This window comes from Myotis yumanensis, unplaced genomic scaffold (assembly GCF_028538775.1).
Source record: "Myotis yumanensis isolate MYYU_CA2020_CCGP unplaced genomic scaffold, mMyoYum1.0.hap1 SCAF_15, whole genome shotgun sequence".
Classification (NCBI taxonomy): domain Eukaryota; kingdom Metazoa; phylum Chordata; class Mammalia; order Chiroptera; family Vespertilionidae; genus Myotis; species Myotis yumanensis.
In genome coordinates, this window is record NW_027223766.1 from 26,916,885 (window position 1) to 26,941,035 (window position 24,151).

The following is a 24,151-nucleotide window of genomic DNA, read 5'->3' on the forward strand; positions in this document are numbered from 1 at the left end:
ATTTCTAAAAGGCAGAGAGAAATGCAAAAATGTGGATTGACTTTTGAAAAAATATTAGGGGATTTTGAATGTTCTAATGGTAAGAAACTCTGGTAAAAAAAAGTCCAGACTTTTTGTATGTGTGTGGTCTCATGACTTTCAATGCTTTCCAATCTTAAAACCTTGTACTTCTTGCGTAGAGCTCTCAGTATGTGCAGTGTGTTGCCGGGTGTCTGCAGCTGATGCTTCGGGTCAATGAGTACCGCTTTGCCTGGGTAGAAGCAGATGGGGTAAACTGGTGAGTGCTCTTTTACTTTTAATGTAGAATAACATTTAAAAGCATCTATCCTTGACATTTGCAAAGAAATTAATAGTATTAATCATCCAAAAGAAGTATTTAACTTTTTTTTTTATGTCTGTTTAACAGTGAATTATGCTAACCTTCAGAGAAATCAATAACTAATAACTACCAGATGGAATGTCTCGCCTTTCCCTTGCTTGGTCTGTGCTATTATAAGAGGTTAAGGACTCCTAAAAACCTTATCTTGATAGAACAAATTCCAGGTACTCAGAATAGAAAAGCAATCATAAAGGTATCTTGTGGTAAATGCAGGCAAAAATCATTAATAAAAGGTCTTATGCAGAAAAGAGTGAATATAAGCCATTCTTTGTAATGCTATACAGTTAGTCCATTTTTTGTGGGGTCCTCATTTGCAGGTCCAGAAACTTTGAGGAACTTTCTCAGGTTTAACAAATGTATTTTTACAAAGAACCCCTCAACCGCCCCCCTCCCCCCAAAACACACAAATGAAATCCTTTTACTACCAGAACGCCAATATATTTATTCATAGTGAGACAATTCACTGTTCTTAAACCAAATACTCTTTTAAGTTAGTGAAGACATTGTTTCTGTCACACGTTGGAAAAACCTATATAGGAAGCTAGTTTATCAACAGAAGGTTGCTTAGTGAACAAGGCTTCAGAGTAAGAAAAGTTGACTGAACAATCCTGGTGCTGTGTCAGCCTATAGTAAACAGATTGTTAGTGAAAACATTTTAGGTACAGTGAGCCACGCTTATCATTTAGGAGAAGTTTTGTGTCATGTAGGGAACTGTTTACCATCAAGTTCCCAGAAGCCAGCCAAGGGCCAGCTAGTTTTGTAGGCAGACCTTTTTAAGGATAGCAGTCACAGGACAATGATGTTAATAAAGGTAGACAAAAATGATGATGTTTTCAGTCTGTTTATCTTTTTAAAAAAATGATGCAATATTTTGCCAATACATTAGAAAGGATAATTTTTATCTCATTATTGATATTATTTTTCAAGGCGATTTCATTCTTCAGTTTTCTTATAATTTTAGCTGTTAATTGTTTTTAGCAGTAGTTTGGAATAATAAATGAATATTTATCAAATATTGTCTAGGATGATGAAATAGAGTAAATCTTCAAATTATAGACAACATAAAAGCACTAATCTCCCATACTGTATCTTAGGTTTCAAAGACCTGCGTGGTAATAGCAAAATAAATTGAATTTAATTCTATTAAACAAAAAGTAGATATTATTTTTTTCCCCCTTTGGAAGGCTGGTAAGAGAGAATAAAAGGCACAAAATGGCAGTCCCCCCTCCCATCCCCTCCCCCACAATTTAAGCATTTTTTATTATTGGTCATTTATGTTAAGACTTTATTTATATTAAAATTTTTTAATGTTGACATTATTGCAGGTGTCTTGCCTTTTGCCCCCCTTTGCCCACCTTCACCCACTCCAAGGTATCTTTCTGTTGTTGTTGCATTGGTAAATGGGATTGATTTTTGAATTTCTCTTTCTGAGAGTTCATTATTGGTGTATAAAAATGCCATTGATTTTGAGATATTGATTTTGTATCCTGCAGCTTTGCTGAATTCATTGATTATATCCAGTAGTTTTTTGGTAGAGTCTTTAGGGTTTTCTATGTACAATATTATGTCATCTGGAAATAATGACAGTTTTACTTCCTCCTTTCCAATTTGGGTCGGCTTCTTTTAGCTTAGAGCTAGGGGTAGATTTGTGGTTGGGCCGAGGCTCCCTGAGGTCAGTCTCCACCTGTCAGCTCCTCTGCTTCCCCCTTAAGGTTGCCTAGTCTTCCTCCTGAGCCTTCCAAAGAGAGTCTATAGGATGGATCCAGGCTAGTCTAGCTCAGGCTAGTTGGTGCCCTGCTTAGAGATTACGCAGTCAGGCACTCCATGAGGGTGAACTACTCTGTGCTTCAAAGCCAAACTCCTCATTTTCTGCCAGAGACTCCAACTCGAATCCCCCCTAAGGGGGCTGGCTGCAGGTTTGGGTTGAGTACAGCCTGCAGTCTCCTCTGCAGGAGCAGGTTCAGCCAGCTTTGCGTGTGTTCCACACTCTACAGTGTGGGCCCAAATCCCAAACCTGCACCACTCCCCCTGATGCTACCAGGGGTGGGCAAACTTTTTGACTCGAGGGTCACAGTGGGTTCTTAAACTGGACCGGAGGGCCGGAACAAAAGCATGGATGGAGTGTTTGTGTGAACTAATGTAAATTCAAAGTAAACATCATTACATAAAGGGGTACGGTCTTTTTTTTTTTTTTTTAGTTTTCTTCATTTCAAACGGGCCGGATCCAGCCCGTGGGGCCGTAGTTTGCCCACGGCTGTCTAACCCAGCAGTCAGAGTCCTGAGCCAACTGCTCAGGCTGGGCTGCTAACAATAGGAGCGCTCATTCACTGGGAAGGTGCGGTACCAGCCTCCCAGGAAGACAGAGTTGCCCTGGTTCCCTCTGTCTGATGCCACGTATTTGTTAAATTAATATGTTTAGGTTTCTTTGGGCCTTTGTGTCCTTTGCATCTCCTTAGTATGCCCTTCATGCTCCACTGTATTCAGTCAGGGCTCTTGCTCCTAAAGGAACCCCTTTCTTATTTTGGTGAACAAGAGCTTTATGTTGCTTCATTAGGGTATTTCTTGTGGTTAATGTTTGGATATAGAAGACTTCTCTTTTCAACAGAATTATATATGTTGTAGACAATTTTAAACTCTCTTCAACTTGTTTGCAGTGCTCATCTTTGTTGACCATGCCTCCTTTAAAACCTTTCTGTCTTGCTTTCAGCAACAGTGTATTGTTGGCCCTGAGCTCTCCTTAACCCCTCTGTTCATTTAAAATTTTTTATTTTAATAGAGGTAATTCAATATGAAGAAGTGTTAACTAGGTATACATTTGTTAAATAGGTTTCTGAAAACAAGCACATAAAAGGACTCTCAAGAGTCAGAAAGGTAGCAAGTGCAGATACGCCTAAAGCTGGGGAACAAAGGTAAGAGGTTGTAATAACTAAATTTACATGTTTCAAGGAGGGGCAAATGAAGCTCCCATTTGACCATAGAGGGGGATGTACTACTCATCTGAGGCTTGTTCCCCTGAGCTCAAAGAAGAGGACTCATAGGTCGGGGATCCAGACAGTTGTTGCTGATGTCTCTGAGGGTGAGGCTTGTTCTGCCCGAGCTGTTGCTAAATGAATTCAGCTGCTGCCATGGGAAAGAACAGTTGCTACCAGGGTGAAGAAATGCTGCTGAGTAATATTCACAAGAATAGGAAGCCAACAGGAGACACTCCCTTCTTCCTCCATCCTGTAGTCAGCCTCTAGCACCTTCTACTGGCAGAACCAGCTGGTAAAGAAGAAATGTGGCTTAAAGTCTCAGCCACAGTATCACAAAGTGTAGAAGGCTTACCTTAATAACTGGAAGAATCAGAGAGAAAAGGAAACCAGATATTAGGGTGTTAATAGAATAAAATTGCATGATTTTACAGCTGTTGAAATACTGGTATTAATATTAAACAAATGCAAGTGTTAAATAACCAAAATAGAAGAGACTCAAGGGAGGAATCATGCATGAGAAAATGAAAGGCAATTCAGCAATTTATAACTGCTTACAAATCACAGAAATGGAGAAATGGTGCAAATATAAACCTTCCAGTAAGTTAGTAGTAATAGATTATAAAATTAGATTTACAATTTATTTATATTAATAGACTTTTATTTTTTAGAGCAGTTTTAGATTTACAGAAAAATTGAAAGTGCAGAGAGTTCCCATATATACCTGTCCTTCCATAGTTTTCCCTATTTTAACATCTTGTGTTAGCTTGCTACATTTGTTTTAATTGGTGAACCAATGATGACCTATTCTTATTAACCATGGTCAGTAGTTTACATTAGAACTCATTCTTTGTGTTGTACATTCTGGTCATTCTTATAAGTACCGCGCGCTAACCGATTGCGCCACTGGAGCCCCTCTGGTCATTCTTTATTGGCCTAATTTGATGGTTTCTGTTCCTCCTTGTGAGAATGAGGCATTCCCCATGGAAATTACCTTAGTGGTCTTTCTTGGTGTAACCTCTTTCATTTCCATTTAGCTTTCCAAATTTTCATGTCGGTAAAATAGGAGGTTGAACTAGAAGCTTCTGAAGTTCTAACCCCCCAATTCGGTGACTGGCTGTGTCAAATTTAGACTCATAGTGGGTTTTTTGCCAAGCTAATTCCTTCTTTTCTTTCCGAGTTTCCTAAATATTTTTAAAGCTATACATGATCCTCTTGGTCATCCAGACTCAAATCTTGATATAACATCTGACTTCACCAAGATGTACATCCATTGTGTCACCAATCCTGTTGATTTTAGCCTTTTTATGTCTGTCAGATTCTTTTTACCCTTCCTGCTGTTGTATTACAAGTTGGTGTTTCCTTTCTCATTGCTTCCCTGCAGTCCTGTAACTTTTGGAGAGACTTAACTGAAGCTGTGCTGCAAGTGATCCTCTCTGAGTAGGAATCAAGCTTGCTTGTTATTGCTCGCAGAAAAGATACTGAGGACATAATTTTGTTCCATTAGTACAAAAAGAATAGTCAATTATTTCTTCTTTCTTGTTACACTGTCATATTAAATGTTTTAATGTGTGTTCCTTTTCAGCATAATGGGAGTTTTGAGCAACAAATGTGGCTTTCAACTCCAGTATCAAATGATTTTTTCAATATGGCTCCTGGCGTTCAGTCCTCAAATGTGTGAGCACCTGCGGCGCTATAATATCATTCCTGTTCTATCCGATATCCTGCAAGAATCTGTCAAAGAGAAAGTGACAAGAATCATCCTTGCAGCATTCCGTGTAAGTGTTTTGTGGCATTTTTTTTGGTGTGTGTGTGTGTGTGTGTGTGTGTGTGTGGCATTTTCACTCTGGAGTATGTTCCAGGGCTTTTAGCAGGTTGGAAAAACTTACTTGTTCTTCATCTGGTTATGAAACTATGGTATCTTGGAGGACATAGAATTAAAAAAACCCCCCACTAATTTGTATTTATGCCATGGGGGAATGGGACAGGTGGGAGGAAACCATTTAAATGGATGAAATATATGAGTTAGCCGAAACCGGTTTGGCTCAGTGGATAGAGCGTCGGCCTGCGGACTGAAAGGTCCCAGGTTTGATTCCGGTCGAGGCCATGTACCTGGGTTGTCAGCACATCCCCAGTGGGAGATGTGCAGGAGGCAGCTGATCGATGTTTCTCTCTCATCGATGTTTCTAACTATCTCTCTCCCTTCCTCTCTGTAAAAAAAATCAATAAAATATATTTTTAAAAAAAGAAATGTATGAGTTATATAATGCTTGTAAGAAAATGTAATAGCATTGAATTTAGATAGAGGAAGTCCCTTTTTAAAAATATGTAACACATAGATACAGACAACAGTATCGTGATTGCCTAACCAGAGAGAAAGGGGTGTGGGAGGTGGAAAAGGGTAAAGGGGGAATAAAGGGGAACAGAAAGAGACTTTACTTTGGGCAATGGATGCATGATGCATTGTGCAGATGTTTTGTTGAGTTGTACATTCAATATCACCACAATAAACTCAATAAAAAAAGGAAGTCTTTGTTGTTGTTGCAGTTTTTTCTAAGAGACTATGATTGAGGCTTTTCTCTTATGGAACCCTTATTGTGGTATGGAATTGTATTTCAGATTTTGGATCTACTGACTAGCAGTATTTCTGAGGCAACTATAAAATATGTGGTAGACATGCAAATCCAAGCTATTGCTTCAGAATCTGTTTTTAACTAATATCACTAATATCTTCCTAATTTTTCTAAGCATGTAGAAATAAATATATAAGTAGGTGTGTAATTTTGTTTTGTATTTAAAAATAAAAATGTCATCTTATGATAAATACTATTCTATAACTTTACTCTTAACAATATCTAATGAGTATGCTTTCATTTTTATATGTGTAGGTCTTCAGTTTTCTTTTTAATGGCTATATTCTGGGTTGATGTAAAGCAGTTTATTTAACCAGTGTTCTGTTGATGGGCATGTAGGGTTTTTCTACATATGTTTGCCTGCTTTGATGAGAATTTCTGTTGGATATAGTTCTAGAGATGGAATTGCTGAGCCAAAGAGTATACTTTTCTACAGTTTTGATAGATAATATTAAATCACCTTTCAAAAATGTGCAGATTTACATTTTTTTCAACTCTGTATTGGGAATGCATGTTTTTCCATTCTTTTCCTTGCATTTCATATAATCTTTCAGTTGTTACAAAAATTAGGTGAAAAATGATATTATTGTTTTATTTATTTATTTATTTTTAAAATATATTTTATGGATTTTTTTACAGAGAGGAAGGGAGAGAGATAGAGAGTTAGAAACATCGATGAGAGAGAAACATCGATCAGCTGCCTCCTGCACACCTCCTACTGGGGATGTGCCCGCAACCCAGGTACATGCCCTTGACCGGAATCGAACCTGGGACCTTTCAGTCCGCAGGCTGAAACCCTTATCCACTGAGCCAAACCGGTTTCGGCTATTGTTTTAAATTTGTATTCTGTTAATAATGAGTGAAGCTGAACATCTTTTAATATTTTTATCAGGCATTTATATTCCTCCTATAAATTGCTAATTCATAGCATTTGTCACATTTTAATTTTTAAAATATGATGTGTAATAACTTTTCTAGATGTTTGTAGTTAATAATAATAGTAATAACTAATGTTTATTGAGAGTTTATTCTGTGTCAGGCACTGTTTTAATTGCTTTAAATGTGTTACGCATTCAGTCTCCCCAAGAGCTCCATGCAATGGGCATGAGGCCACAAGAGGTCACATAATTAGCCAAACTAGCCAGAAAGCAGCAGAGCTGGAATTCAGACTCAGGCAGTCTGACTCATGCTCTTAGCCACTATGCTAACCTGTCTTTGATATTGAGAATAATAAATGTTATGATTTATTGAGTGATTTTTGTGCAATGCCTAATTTAATCTTTATGATAATCCAATACGTGCTATTACTATTTTTTATTTTATGGATGAAGAAACCAAGACTTGGAGATTAATTCCTCAGTTACTAAGTGATAGAATTTCAGTGAGATATGTCTGGCTCCAGAGCCATCTTCTTAACCACTCTGGCATCTTCTTGTTTCTTTTCTTGGGGCATTTTCTCAGGAACCTCAAAAAAGGAGAAAAAACCATGAAAAGGAGAATTATGAGTCATGTGACAAGGAATTCCGTTTTCTTTGCTGAAAATACCAGCTGTGAAAGCATCGAACTCCATGTTTTTCCTAGTTGCCTAACAAGGGTTGAATGAGTGACTAAAGGCATTGAGGAGTGAAGTTCAGTGTAAATTTCATTGAAAGAGTGGAAAGTGAAATGAAAGTGTGAATGTCTAGATATGATAAATGCCAGTCATCTGTTGACCAAGTGTTGTTCTATGTATTATATTTGTTTTTGACTATCCTTATTTATAAAATGTAATATTTTTTCATATAAAAAATTGTTCTGTGGCTTTTGAGAGGTTTATTCTTAAGAAATAGGTAAATGTGGTACCTCTCTACTCTTCTGCCGCAGTGTTTTGGCTCTGCCATTAGTTTCTTTACAAACTGTCTACATGAGGTAAATTTCAGTCTCGACCAGATAAAGCAGTAATCAATCCTTAAATCAGAGTAGGTTGTATTAATGAGACTCTGAAGTCTTTTAGTAGTTAAGGTGAACATATTTTTTCTTCTACTTAAATGTTTCATTATCCATATTCTCATTTATTTAATAAAGGTGAAATTCTAGAAATAGGATCTTTTGACAGTTTCCTTCTATTGCTAGAGTTCAGTTAAATTCACAAACAAGTTTTGAATCCCATTTATATTCCAGCTCCATTATGCTAATTGTTAAGAAACACAAATGCCCAAGATACAGCTTGACACATAAGGGCCTGTTGTTTAGTGAAGACAGAATATGTAAATATATAATGTCATGATCAGTAATGCAAGGCAGTGATCATAATATACAAGAGTAAAGGCAACATGAGAGAGGTGGAGGGTAAGAATAAGGAGTTTTGCCCTTCTTAGCAACATTCAAATATACAATCTATAATAATAAAAGATTAATATGCTAATTAGACCAGACAGCCGAACATCCTTCCAGACGACCTTCCGGACGAAGCCGAAGCTGTGAGGGCTGAGCCCCTTGCATGAATTTTGTGCATTGGGCCTCTAGTACAGTATAATTGACTATCGTTACCATGCTGTACATTACATCCACAGAATTTATTTATTTTATAATTGGAAGTTTGTACCTTTTGACCACCTTCACCCTTTTCACTCACTTCTCACTTCCTTCTTCTTGCAATTATCAATCTGTTTTTTATACCTATGAGTTCATTTTTTAAAATTTTTTGTTTTGTTTTTAGGTTCCACATATAAGTGAGATCATACAGCATTTGTTTTTCTCTGCCTGACTTATTTCACTTGAAATAATGCCCTAAAGGTCCACCCATGTTTTTGCAAATGGCAAGATTTCTTGCATTTTTATGGCTGAGTGATTTTCTTTATACATGGATACTTAGATTGTTTTCATATCTTATATTGTGAATAATACTGCAATGAACATAGGGTGCATATTATCTTTTCAAGTTACTGTTTTTCTCTTCTTCAAGTAAATACTCAGAGGTGGAATTGCTGTATCAACTGGTAGATCTATTTTTAATTTTTTGAGGACCCCCTATACTGTTTTCCATAGTGGCTGTAACCAGGTTACATTACCATTAACAGAGCATTGGTACTCCCTTTTCTCCAAATCTTCCCCAACCCTCGTTATCTCTCGTCTTTTTGATGATAGCCATTCTGACAGGTGTGAGGTGATGCCACATTGTACTTTTAAAAAAAAGTCTTTATTGATTTCAGAGAGGAAGGGAGAGGGAAAGAGAGATAGAAATATCAATGATGAGAGAGAATCATTGATTGGCTGCCTCCTGCATGTTCTCTATTGGGGATCAAACCCGCAACCCAGGCATGTGCCCTTGACCGGAATTGAACCAGGGACCCTTCAGTCCACAGGCTGGCACTCTATCCACTGAGCCAAACCAGTTAGGGCCCTCATTGTGCTTTTGATTTGCATTTTTCTGGTGCTTAATGGTGTCAAACACCTTTTAATGAGCCTTTTGGCCATCTGAATGCCTTCTTTGGAAAAATACCTATTCAGATCCTCTGCCCATTTTTTAGTTACCTTGTTTTTTTTGTTGGGTTGTATGAGTTCTTTATACATTCTGGATATTAACCCACTTATCAGATATATGGTTTGCAGATATTTTCTCCCATTTTGTAGGATGCTTTTTCACTTTATTCTTTTGCTGTGTAGAAGCTTTTAGTTTGATGTAGTTCTGTTTGCTGATTTTTGCTTTTGTTGCTGTGACTTTGGTATCCTAAACAAAAAATTGTTGTCAAGACTAGTGCCAGGAGCCTTTTCTGTGTTTTCTTCTAGGAGTTTGACAGTTTCATGTTTCTAATCAATTTTAAGTGAATTATTGTGAGCTGTGTAATATAGTGGTCTACTTTCATTTTTTTTTGCATGTGGTTATCCAGTTTTCCTAGTGCCATTCATTGAAGAACTATTCCCATGGAGTATCCTTGACTCCTTTGTCACATATTAGTTGACTCTATATGTGGGGGCTTATTTCTAGGTGCTCTATTCTATTCCATTACTCTATGAGACTGTTTTATGCCATTGCCATACAGTTTTGATTACTATAGCTTTGTATTTTAGTTTGAAATCTGGAAGCATGATGCCTTCAGTTTCCTTGTTCTTTCCCAAGATTGCTTTGGCTATTTGAGGTCTTTGTGGTTCCATATAAATTTTAGGATTGTTTTTTCAAATATATGTGAAAAATGCTGTTGTAATTTTGTTAGGGATTAGTCACAATAATTTCCATATGCTAAGCTAAATCTCTTTCTGTGTTTATTTGGCATAATTAATAGAAATATAACTTGCTTACAAAAATAAGTAAATTTCAAATTTTAGTACAGTTGATTTAGAGTTAATTATTACAGGCTTTTTTTTTTTAAATGGAAGGCATTTACCAATTGGTGAAGGGTAGCTTTCTTGAGAGCTTGTTCTTTCTTGTCCCTAGGCCTGAACATGTTCTTTGCTTAAAAATATTGGTTGATTCAGTGAACACTTGATCTTTATAAATATCTAGATTACTTTGCTGTTTTCATAAATACTTTTTTAAAATATATATTTTATTGATTTTTTTTTACAGAGAGGAAGGGAGAGGGATAGAGAGTTAGAAACATCGATGAGAGAGAAACATCGACCAGCTGCCTCCTGCACACCCCCTACTGGGGATGTGCCCGCAACCAAGGTACATGCCCTTGACTGGAATCGAACCTGGGACCCTTCAGTCCGTAGGCTGATGCTCTTATCCACTGAGCCAAACCAGTCAGGGCTTCATAAATACTTTTACAAATAGAAAAATTATAGGAGAAAAACTAGGGACTTTGCCTGAATGTCAAAACTTTTCTGACAATTGTTCAAGCAAGAGAGTTCTTTATTGCTGTCCTTTCTGCACCTACCGGTTGATTGGAGGGGGTAGGGGGGAAGGTGACTGACTGGAAACTAGAGAAATACTTAAGAAACATTCTTTCTTAGTATCCTAAGTGATCTTGGTGGCCAGTGAATGGAGAGTTCGCTGTGGTGTGCTCAGGAGAAGGCTGTGAGAAAGGATTGTGATGGATTAAATTGTAAATATGTTCAGTGTTTGACACTTATATGGGTCAGTCATTTAAAATGTTTAGTAAGCCAAGTAAGTAAGCAAGGAATCAGAAGTACATTTCTGATATGGACAGATGCTTAGGAAAGAAGTAAGGATTTGCGATACAGTCATCCACTTAAAGGTGATAGTTAACCTGTCAATAGGAGAAGGAGGAGGAGAAGAGAGGGTGTAAAAAGGATGTGCAGAGGTCTGAGAATATCACATAACAAATTATATAGCTTCTTATTATATCTTTGTCTAACCCAGAACTTTTTAGAAAAATCAGCTGAAAGAGAAACTCGCCAAGAATATGCTTTGGCTATGATCCAGTGCAAAGTTCTGAAACAGTTGGAGAACTTGGAACAGCAAAAGTATGATGATGAAGACATCAGTGAAGATATAAAATTTCTTTTGGAAAAACTTGGGGAAAGTGTTCAGGATCTTAGGTATGTTATTTTTAATTCTCACAGACTGGATATATTGGGTTTTGTTTTACTTGATTAGTATTTTAAGGAAATTTTAATTTGTTACTAAATATAAACTCAAAAGATTTCACTTAAATATTATGTCTTCTATTAAATATTTGGAGAATATGGAAAAACTGGCTCATCACCATGGTAACAGTTGGTCAGCGCTGTTTGGGGAGAGTTCCATCATTTTCTTTTTAAAATTGGACTGACTGTACTACCACAGTTGGTTGGCACTATCATGGAAACCTTGAAGAATATCTCCCTGGTTTAGAATTTTTTAAAGAAGTGATGCTTGTTAATTTATGTAGGACTTTTGTCCACATACGGAAAGTATGTTTTTCCTGCTTTTCTGAAGTTCCTATTGGTTTATTTTTTATTTTATTTTAAACATTATGCAAATGATTTACATGAAGTAAACAAAAAGAAAATGCTTACACAGTACAGAAGGGACTCTATGCCACTCCCACCATCTTCCCAGCCTATTCCCATTCCCCTCACCCCCACACATACGCACATACACTGAGACAGACACAAACAGGGTTTTACGTATCCTTCTAGACCTTGTTTTTGTTGTTGTTGTTGTTTAATAATATCTTGTTGATCTTTCAAATTAATCCAGGTGTTTGTTTTTTAATTATTGATACATTTAAAAAAGAATTACTCTTAAGAAATACATCTTTTCCTGTATTTGGACTGGGTTTGGGAGCCAGGCTGACTCTAGTTTGAATTGTTTGGCTACTTTTTCCACATGTAACCTTGAGCAGTATTCTTGACATTTTAACATCTCAGTTTTCCTTTTGGTAAATTAGCAATAAAAATTCTAACCTTGTAGGATTGTTGTGAGGTTTCAAGTGTTCAGCAGATGCCTTCAGTATAGTAATTTTTCCAGAAACCTATTTACCAGGTAATTCAGTGCAGCCCATAATCCCAATGCCCAAATGCTTTTATAGAGATGGGAGAGGAGGTATCACCCACATCAGTGGTTTGTAATGGAGTTTTGTGGAGGGAGGCAAATGGTTTTTGTCTTTCTATAATTTCAAATATGAACAAGTTGATTGTAATAGCAATAGGCTAGCAATAGGCTTGCAGTTTTATAAATTCTATTATGATTATTTACAGAAGTTTATCATCAGTTCTTTATAAAAATCCTTTACAAGCCTTTTAAAAAGTAAATGCTAGTGATAATTAGCTTTATAAATTATTTAATGTACATTGCTAATGATAAATATCTAGATTGCTTTGCTGTTTTCATAAATACTCTTAAAAATAGAAAAATCATAGGAGAAAAACTAGGGACTTTGCCTGAATGTCAGATTTTTCTGACAATTGTTCAAGCAATAGAGTTCTTTATTGCTGTCCTTTCTGCACCTATCGGTTGATTGGAGGGGGTGGGGGGGATGGTGACTGACTGGAAACTAGAGAAATACTTAAGAAACATTCTTTCTTAGTATCCTAAGTGATCTTGGTGGCCAGTGAATGGAGAGTTCGCTGTGGTGTGCTCAGGAGCAGGCTGTGAGAAAGGATTGTGATGGATTAAATTGTAAATATGTTCAGTGTTTGACACTTATATGGGTCAATCATTACTAATTATTATTTATTGATTTTTCATGTTGAATTTGGAAATTTTAAAACTTTCTATTTACATAAAGCTAATAGGATGATGGGTGCAGTTGAAAGATTTTTTTCTGTTTTTGCTCTTATAGGTTTAGGACATTATTGTTAACAATACTAGTTTACTTCTTATACTGACTGGGATTACATTCTTATTCAAACAGGACACTCTAATCAATTTAGTAAATCCTGGTTATACTAAATCACCATTGGGTATTAAATGTCCACTTCTTTTAAAAGTATTTACTTGAAAGTGCAGGCATGTCTCGTCACTGTGTTTGTCCACTGGCTAATTGAATAATGAAGTATCTTGATACATAGTGAATGATGTTTACAAAGTGCATTGCAGTTTATTATATTTACAGAGACTTTTGTTTTTAATTCATCTATAGTGGGTTAATTCAACCAAAGAATTGCCTCTTCATTGTTGGTAATCACATTGTAGCATATCTATATACATAAAAGCCTAAAATGCAAAGTGTCCCCTCGGGAGTTTAACTGATTGGGAGTTCGATCGCTCGCTATGACGTATGCTGACCACCATGGGGTGGCATGGAATGAAGGAAGGCCCTGGTCGGCAGCCGACAGCCGGGGAAGGGAGTCCCTGACTGGCAGCCGGCAGCTGGCAGCCGCTAGGGACCCTACCCGTGCACGAATTTGTGCACCGGGCCTCTAGTTGTACAGATATGTGTTTTCATTTTTGTAATGCAATATAGTAGTTTATGACATTTGTAGTATAATAATATCAGAATATGCTATTTTATTTTATGTTAAAGTCACATACTTTTACATAAATTTGTATTAATCTAGTGGTCTGGCAAATACAGTATGTATGTGTGTGTGTGAAAGGAAGGGAGAGAAAGAGAAACATCGATGTGAGAGAGAAACATTGGTTGCCTCCCATAGACACCCCAACTGGGGATCAAATACACAACCTAGGTATGTGCCCTGATCTGGAATCAAACTCACAACCTTTTGGTATATGGGATGACGTTCCAACTGAATGAGCCACCCACCCAGGGCACAGATACAGTATTTTAAGTGGCAAGATAGAAACTCTGCTAGCTTATCAGATATTTTACTGATATACATTTATGTATACAGTAGAGGCCGATGCACGGATTTGTGGGCTGGTGGGGTCCCTCAGCCTGACCTGTGCCCTCTTGCAATCTGGGACCTCTAGGGGGATGTTGGACTGCCCGTTTCGGGTGGGGATCAGGCTGAAACTGGCAGTCTGACATCCCCCGAGGGATGTAGTAGTGCGCGAAGAGGCAGGTGGCCAGGGAGGAGCCCAAGCTTGGGATGGGCGCCTCATCCCGGCCCAATGCGCCTGCCGCTGCCACCACTTGGTAGCGCTGCCATGGAGGCAGGAGAGGCTTGTGTTGCCACAGCTGCACTTGCCAGCCGTGAGCCCAGTGTCTGGTGCCCACTGGTCAGCTGAGCAGCACACTGACCACCAGGGGGCAGCTCCTGCTTTGAACATCTGCCCCCTGGTGGTCAGTGCATGTCATAGTGACCGGTCGTCTGGTTGACTGGTCTTTCGGTCACTTAGGCTTTTATATATATAGAAGATATATTAGGGTAGGGATTCTGAAAGCAAGTACTCCTTTTAATATCTCATGATGAGCATTCAAATTTTATAGTACTGCACCTGAATACTCTGAATAAATTTCACATGATTTATGAAGCTTATTTAAGCTCTTTAAACTTTGTTTAGTGGAATTTTGTTAATTTACAAAGGATGGTCAGTCTTTGTAGTTAAATCATTAATGAAGATGTTATTGTGCTTAATTTGGAGGATCACTGAAGTTTATATAAACTCCTAATTCTTTAAAAATTTTTATAGCTCATTTGATGAATACAGTTCAGAACTTAAATCTGGAAGATTGGAATGGAGTCCTGTGCACAAATCTGAGAAATTTTGGAGAGAAAATGCTGTAAGGTTAAATGAAAAGAATTATGAACTCCTGAAGTAAGTTTTAAATTCCAGTTTATACTCTAATACCTGTTCTACATCTTCACAGACATGTTTCTGTTAGTCTAAATTTAGATATTCTATGGTTTTAATTTATATTTTCTTGCTTATTAATGTGGTTGAATACCCTTTCATATGCTTATTGGGAGTTTGTATATCTTTTTCCAGGAGAAGTACCTGAAGTATTTTTTTTTTTTCATTTATAGGAGTATATGTATTCTGAACATGAGTTCTTTATATATATATTCATCACAACTATTTTTTCCTACTTTGTCACATACTATTTCACTCTTTAGTTTTAATGTAGTTCAATTTATTAATATTTTTCTTAATGGTTAGTGATTTTTGTGTGTCCTGTTTAAAACGTTTTTGAATACCCAAGGTCATGAAGATATATTTCTGTGTTATCTGATAGAAGCTTTGTTGTTTAACCTCTCATATTTAGATCTCCATTTCATATGGAATTGCTTTTTGAGTAAAGTATAAAGTAGGGGTCAAGATTCATTTTTTTCATTACAGGGATATCTGATTGAACCAGCACTTTTTATTGAAAGTAACATTTTCCCCACAGCTTTGAGGGTTCCCTTTCTTGTAATAAGATGTGCAAGTGTTTGCCTTTCTTTTCTCCCCCCACTCTTTCTTTTTTATTGAGATACTGGGGGTCCAGTGCATGAATTTGTGCACCTTGAAAGGAACTGTGGGCTGCGAGGCTGCGGGGGCGTAGGGGTGGGTCTTGGCCCATCCTCCACACCCCCACCTGGCCCCTCCCGCCATGGCCCCCGGGTCCTGTGTCTGCCAACAGCCCCTGCTCCTGCTGCTGCCGCTCCCATGCACAGATGGCGCTGGCCCTGCTTGCACCTGCTGACAGTGTGGAGCAATTGGGGCCAGTGGCAGCAGTGGGTGCAAGCTGGGCCAGCGCTGTCAGCTGTTGCCAGCAGTGCTGCTGCCCTGATTGCCCCTCAGGAGCAGGGGGAGGTAGAGAAGCCCTCAGGGGCGATCAGGGCGGCAGCTACTGCTGCACCCGCTGACAGCACCGAGTGATTAGGACTGGTGCTGGACGCTGGCAGCAGGTGCGAGTGCCGGGCATGACTGCAGCGCGCAGGAGCAAAGAATTTTCAGTAACCACCAGAGGCTCACCCTGATGACAGCGCCCGGTCCCTGCCTTGGTCTGGTGCCCCCACTCAACTGCTCCACCATCCTGCTGTGGCCGACACCCACCATGTTCTGTGTGCGCTCCCTGGTGGTCAGTGCACATCATAGCGACCAGTTGTTCGGTTGTTCCGCTGTTTGGTCTATTTCATATTAGGGTTTTATATATGTAGATATGTTACATACCACATAATTCACACATTTAAAGTATAAAAATCAGTAGTTTTTTTTTTAAAAATATATTTTATTAATTTTTTACAGAGAGGAAGGGAGAGGGATAGAGAGTTAGAAACATCGATGAGAGAGAGAGACATCGATCAGCTGCCTCCTGCACATTCCCTACTGGGGATATGCCCGCAACCAAGAAAAATCAGTAGTTTTTAGTATATTCACAATGTATGTAATCATTAACACAGTCAATTTTAGAACATTTTCATCACTTCAAAAGAAACCTCATATTATAACCTCTCTATTAACCCATCCACTCAACCCTAAGCATCCACTCATTTACTTTCTGTTTCTATGGATGTGCATATTATGAGTATTTCTTTTGTTTAGACTTTATTTTCTGTGAATTACTCCAAATAATATATTTTTACTTAAAGTGTGGCAAGCCAAAGTGAATGGATGGTAGATGTTAGAGGATGATGGAGAATAGGTAGAAGGAAGGAGTGAATTATATTTTTAGCATGCCACTTTGAGTTTTCAACAACAAAATGAGCTCAAATGGAAGGAGCTTTTTACAAAGTATTATTGAAGCACTACATGCATTTTTGTTAAGACAAACTTAAAGAGCCTTTTGAAGTGCATGTTTTGTTTTCTAACATTAGGTTTTAATTTATATGGCTTTCTTAAATTACTTCCTTTATCTTTGTATGACCCTTTGTGATTTTTCTGAATAACCAGAAACAATGGCATGTGGCACTGTAGTTTTATTTTATGCTAATGTGATGAGAAATTTGAAGTTGTTGCTTGTATTTAGTTTTCATTCCCTTAAAGTATCTGCATGGGGATGATTGACAGGAGGGTCATACTCATGCTGCCCTTCAGACTAGCTGATAAAATAGGTACAGATGGAATCTTTATTTTATTCTGCTATTAAAAAACACAGCACTTCATTTTATCTGTGGAGAACTGCACTTATGTCAGGCTCTAACCTATTTTTCAGATAATTCCAAACTTAGCAAGTATGTGATATAAGTTAATTTTTGCCTTTATCACTCTTGAGTATAATAGTTTTCAGAAAATACTTTCTAACCTTGTATGTTATAATTTTGAAATAAGTATGTAATTTGAATAAGGAAATATTCTGAAATTCAAGAAACCACGCAGTTTAGAATTAATTTTTTTTTTAATTGTTGAGAGTATTACAGAGGTCCCCCTCATTTTTCCTCCCATTGTCCCCTCAACCCGGTTCCCACCCCAGCCCAGGCCTTCATCGCTCTATTGTCTGTGTCCATAGGTAATGCATATATGCATATAAATTCTTTGGTTTATCTCTTCCCGCCCCCTCCCTCCCCAATTCCCTCTGAGATTTGTCAGTCTGTTCCATGCTTCCATGCCTCTGGTTCTATTTTATTCATCAGTTTATTTGGTTCATTAGATTCCTTGTTCGTTTATTTTGATTTTTAGATTCAATTGTTGATAGATGTGTATTTATTACCATTTTATTGTTCATATTTTTTTAAAATATATTTTTATTGATTTCAGAGAGGAAGGGAGAGGGAGAGAGAGATAGAAACATCAATGATGAGAGAGAATCATTGATCAGCTGCCTCCTACACGCCCCCCACACTGGGGATCAGGCCTACAACCTGGGCATGTGCCCTGACCGGAAATCGAACTGTGACCTCCTGGTTCATAAGTTTTTGCTCAACCACTAAGCCATGCCAGCTAGGCATATTCATATTTTTTATCTTCTTTTTTTCTTCTTTTTAAATAGATTATAATTAAGAGAAAAAAGCCGAGGGAACAAGTTTGTAAAATTGAGGAAAAATATTGTGAAAGAGAACAAGAGCAAAAATTGCGAGTGATCAGTTAGAATAATAATGTGAATTCTATTTTGGATTTGTATAGACACTTTTCACGATTACATTTCTAGAAAATATCAGAGTCAACATTCACATTTGACCTAATCCCAAAGCTGTGACATGTTGCTGTGTTGATCCCATTGGAGTGACTGGCAGAATCTCGGCTTGAGGTCGATGTGGTGATACAGATTTGGGTTGTGATGATTCCATTGTTGATATAACAGCTGTGTTCAGGGATAAATTAGAGAAAGCTCTCTTTTTGCTTACCACAAGAATCTTTTTTTTTTTTTTGAACTTATTTTCCTGGACATGTTTATTGACGATTCTAAGAGTATGCTTTTAAATGTTTATGGAGATCTCATTAAAATGCAGATTCTAAGTAAGTCTAGGGCTGGGTCTGTGATTTAGCTTTTTAATAACTGGCTCAAGGTTTCTCTGCCTACCTTTTTCTATCATCACCTGAGCCTGTCATATAGCTAACTCTATAAATAACAGGAAGCACTGACAAAGAACCTATTATCATTATGAAATAATTCCACACCTTCTTCCAGACTAACTGGGAAATCAGTCTCTGTCACCAGCTACTCAGCTCTGTCCTCCCGGTGCCAAAACAGACATGGACAGTGAGCAAACTAACGAGTGTGGCTGTGTTCCCATAAAACTTTATTTATAAAACGGTGGCTGCTGAGTTTGGACTTCAGCTCTAATTTGCTGACCTCTGGTTTAAGGTATTCAGAACAAATATTCTGTTATGCTTTTAAAGACTCCCATGTTAATAATATTTTCTTACTGTTTCATATAGTAATTTCTTATTAAAATGTCAAAGTAAAATGTCATTGAAATAATTTAATCTTTTGAAATCATTTGAGTTGTTTCAGTTGAATTAAACTTAATTTCAGAATAATTTGCAAGTTGGCCTTTTAAAAAGAACATAGTTTGAAATTTAAAAAATATAAATGTGTGGGAGATTGAATGTATTTCTTGCTTTTCCCCAGTGGGTTTTCCTGTGATTGGGCTGAATGAACTGCCACCAGGGTGTGCTTGTGCTTTGTGTGGGCTAGAGTCAGCAAGTAATAGTTCACATCTCAGTTTCAACATTTGCTGTGTCCTTAGCAGATTACCTAACTTCTCTGGCTCTCATTTCCTCATTTATGGATTGTAGTGAGGAATATGATTTACACAGAGTTTGGAACATGCATGTGTATAGTATATGCTCATTCCTTTCTCCTCTCTTATTTGGAAATGCAGATTGCCCATTTAGCCTAGAAGTGTGGAATTACTTTAAAATGAAATGATTCCTGGATTGACAAAAGGTTCTTTATCAGCACTTCCTGTTGTTTATAGAGTTTAGCTATTTGACAGATTGACATGTGATAGAAAAAGGTAGGCAGAGAAACCTTGAGCCACGGTCTTAAGTGATTCTTCAGAAACTAAGTAAGCAAGCTTCATAGATTCATACATATTTTGAACAAAATGTTTATTTTTGGGAAGATATCCTTGTTATACCTGTGCTCTGTTGTGCTCTATAGAAGAATCAAAAATTGATATCTTTTTGCATTAAATTTATTTCAGAATTTTGACAAAACTTCTGGAAGTATCAGATGATCCACAAGTCTTAGCTGTTGCTGCTCATGATGTTGGGGAATATGTGCGGCATTATCCACGGGGCAAACGGTAACAGACAAGCCATTAATATCTTTTGGGTTTTCAGAAACAGTCAACATAGAATCCTAATGTACTTGTCTAAAATAGGGTAGTTTAGCAGAGGAATTAATGGAGTATGTGAAATCAAGATTACCATAATACTGGGAATTATGATAACCCTAATTAAAATGGGTAGTATAAAAATATAAGTACACCTGTATACTACTATAGTGTAGCAGCCAACAGAAATCACAGAAATTTCATATTGAAGATTTTCTTTGGTTTATATGATTTAATTCAATAGCTATTTTATGAGCTATGGTTATTTTTCAACTACTATTTGTACTAACTTTGAACTCAGCAGGTTTAAAGTATAAAAGGAAGTATAACACCTGAAAGAAAAGTTACAGGAGATGTATGATAGTGGAATTAATGTACGTATTTAAAAGTATTAAAGAAATTTCATGTGGGAGGAGACAGGTAAGACTTTACAGAGGAGGTGAGACTGACCTCGATTTAAAATCACTTAGCTTCATTAACAATGAAAAGATAGGATTTTTTTTCTTTTGAAAAATAAGAGATCAAGGTGCCAATAGAAGGGATAAGGCATTAAATTGGACAAAGGGCTGTTTTTTGTTGTTTGGAAAAGTACCTTGTTTTGAATTTTTGCTTTTCCACTTGCTAATTGGTTTCCTAATTTATAAAATTGGGATGATAATCATATTTCTTTCTGGGAAGGGTGATATGAAGATTAAATGAGTTAATCTAAATACAGTGATTAGAACAGTGCCGTTGGTACATAGTAAGTCCTCAATAAGTATTAGCTACTTTTATTATTATTGATGTTAATACTTTATATTCATTAAAGCTATATATATAAGGAAGACATGTTTATCTTATTTATCATAAAAAATTATCATATAAACCCAGAACATCTTAGAATGTGAGGGAAAATTGGCCGAGCCACCATTGTAGTTGCAGACTTTCACATTCCATAATTACTTCATGACTTCTTTGTCCTTATTGTGTATAAATATTTAAATGGAGGCCCAGTGCATGAAATTCATGCATGGGTAGTGTCCCTAGGCCTGGCCAGCCATCAGAGTCAATCTGTGGGGTGACCGGCAGGGTGATTGGGGGGCCCCCGCTGGCACCCGCCTTGGCTGGCCTGGGGCCTGCGGGCTGGGGGCAGCTCCTGCATTGAGCGTCTGTCCCCTGGTGGTCAGTGCGCGTCATAGCAACCAGTCGTTCCGCTGTTCGGTCAATTTGCATATTAGGCTTTTATTATATAGGATCATATAACATCATGTCAATGACTAGATGGAGAGATATTCCTTCAAGCAGAGAAATTACCTTTTCTCCCAAAGTGTCCATGCAACCTATTATTTTTTACCTTTACCTTGTTTTTTAAAAATATCTGATTTGTTGTAGCTCAGGCTGCATTATTATTGATGGATTCCAAAAAATTATGACAGTTCACCTGAAGCAGAATTTGCTGTCAGTCTGTTATCTATGCTTTTATTTCTATTTTGTTTGTTAAATTATTTTGTTGATTAGATTCCACATATAAGTGAAATCTTTTTTTTTTTTTTTAATATATTTTATTGATTTTTTTACAGACAGGAAGGGAGAGGGATAGAGAGAGTCAGAAACATCGATCAGCCGCCTCCTGCACACTCCCTACTGGGTATGTGGCCGCAACCAAGGTACATGCCCTTGACCAGAATCGAACCTGGGACCCTTGAGTCCCCAGGCCGACGCTCTATCCACTGAGCCAAACCGGTTAGGGCTATAAGTGAAATCTTATGGTATTTGTCATTCTCTGACTGGCTTATTTTACTTAGCATAATAATTTCCAAGTTTATCCATGTTGTCGCAAAAGCTAAGATTTTCTTCTATTATTAAGGCCAAGTAGTAATATTCCACTATGTAAATGCACCACAGCTTTTTTATCTACTGATGGACACTTGGACTGTTTCCAGATCTTGGTTATCCTTTATAATAAAAGGCTAATATGCAAATTGACCGAATGGTGGAATGACTGGCTGCTATGATGTGCAGGGGGCAGATGCAGGAGCTGCCCCCTGGTGGTCAGTGCACTCCCACAGGGAGAAGCACTGAGCCAGGCTCGCAGCTGGCAAGCTCAGTGCTGGTGGCGGGAGCCTCTCCCACCTCCGTGGCAGTGCTACAGATGTCCAACTGACGGCTTAGACCCACTCCCCGCCATCAGTCAGACATTCCCTGAGGGCTCCTGGACTGCAAGAGGGCCCAGGCCGGGCTGAGGGACCCCCTTCCCCCAAATGCACAAATTTCGTGCACCAGGCCTCTGGTTATAAATAACGCTCAGTGAACATAGGGGCGCATATATTCTTTCTGATTTGGTATTTCAGTTTTCTTAGGATATATTTCCAGAAGTGGGATTGCTGGGTTAAAATGTACTTCCATTTTTAATTTTTTGAGGAAACTCCATATTGTTTTCCACAGTGGCTGCATAGTCTGCATTCCCAGTAGTTCACGAGGGTTCCCTTTTTTGCACATCCTTGCCAGCACTGTTGTTTGTTGATTTATTGATGATAACCATTCTGACAGGTGTGAGGTGATATCTCATTGTATTTAATATTTGCATTTCATTGATGATTAGTGACATTGAGCATTTTTTCGTATGTCTTTGGAGAAGTGTCTAGTCAGGTCCTTTGCCCATTTTTTAATTGGATCTTTTTTTTTTCTTTTGGTGTTGACTTGCATAAGTTCTTTATAAATTTTGGATATCAACCCCTTATCTGATGTATCATTGGCAGATATGTTCTCCATCAGTGGGTTTATTTTCATTTTGTTGATGGTTTCCTTTGTTGTGCAAAACTTTTTAGGTGTAGTCTCAATTGTTTTTCTTTTGCTTCCCTTGCCCAAGGCACTGTATCAGAAAAAATATTGCTATGAGAAATGGCCAAGATTTTGCTACCTACCTGATATCAAACTATACTTAATACCATATTATAGAACCATATTAATAGGGAAAAAGACGTTTAGAACAAAAAAAATTAGTGCTGTGCTTTTTAGAATATCTGAAAAATTTACTCTAAAATTACGTTTCTCTGTTTCACCAGCTGGTACATTCTTTAAATGTTATTACCAGTGTTGAGCTTGTTAATAGTGTATTATAATATTATAAGTCTTTAAAGCTTAACATGCTATTGACTTGATTTGTTTTGAAATATGTTTAGCAAGGTTTTTTCTATTAGGCAGTGGCTATTAAAGTACTAGAATGTTGCTCTAAATTAAATTATCTAAATATTTGGCCTTTTAAATGATATCTTGTCTTAATCTGCTAACTGGAAAGATTCTTTTTCACCACTTTTTCAAGCATTTATGATTTTGGACATCTGTATAATCTGAAAGTAATTGGTGGTTCATTTGAATCTTAAATTTAGAAGAGGGGGAATGTCTTTATTTTTATAGCAATGTGTTTCAGTGGAGTGGAGATTGTTTATTCCTCTTTGACACCCACTGGAATCTTGGGTGGAGGGCAGTAATATGTATAGTTTGAAAATGAATGTGTAGTAAATAAATATAGTAATAAATTATTAAAAGCAAATTTTCTTGGCTGGTGTTAATATGAGCAGATAGAAGGGGCAAGGGTTTAAAGTGTCAAAAACCATGACTTTCTAGAGGGATAGGCAGTACATTTGTGGTGAAGATTACATGAGAGAAAATATAGGAAGCATTTAGCATATGCCCAACAAGTAAAAAAATTGCTATCATCGTCATCCTCATCATCAATGGTGTGTGATCTCTGTGTTTTTTAGTTTCACTAAAATGGTACCTTTCTGAGATTATACTTATTCATATACAGTTGATCCTCATTATTTATGAATTATAGATTTGTGAATTTGCCTACTTTTTAAAAATTTCTTTTCTAACCCCTAAATCAATACTTCATGCTTTCACAATTGTTGGTGGACATGTACAGAGCAAAATTTAAGTCACCTGATTCACACATTCCCAGCTGAAGGCAAACAAGGCGATACTCTGCCTTCTTTTTTTAGCTTTGTACTGTAAACAAGTATTCCTTATGTGGTCTGGTTAGTGTCATGGTTTTTGTATTTTTGTGCACTTTGTTGGTGATGTCACTGTTTCACTAACTCTGAGCCGAGGGCTGAAGTGCTGTGTAGAGTCCTCAGCAGAAGAAGGCTGTGATATGCCTTACAGAGAAACTGTGTGTATTAGATAAGCTTCCTTCAGGCATGAGTTATGGT

The 24,151-nt window shown here is 37.4% G+C and overlaps 1 protein-coding gene across 2 annotated transcripts in view; it reads left to right on the forward strand.

The window, feature by feature from the left end:
• ATP6V1H (ATPase H+ transporting V1 subunit H) overlaps positions 1 to 24,151 on the forward strand; it is an 80,896-nt gene that overhangs the window by 30,315 nt on the left and 26,430 nt on the right. For both annotated transcript variants that reach the window (XM_070392678.1, XM_070392679.1), the window contains 5 exons: positions 180 to 277; positions 4,934 to 5,126; positions 11,287 to 11,465; positions 14,947 to 15,072; positions 19,827 to 19,928. In XM_070392678.1, the coding sequence (XP_070248779.1) occupies positions 180 to 277; positions 4,934 to 5,126; positions 11,287 to 11,465; positions 14,947 to 15,072; positions 19,827 to 19,928 (698 nt within the window). The remainder of the gene's footprint in view (positions 1 to 179; positions 278 to 4,933; positions 5,127 to 11,286; positions 11,466 to 14,946; positions 15,073 to 19,826; positions 19,929 to 24,151) is intronic.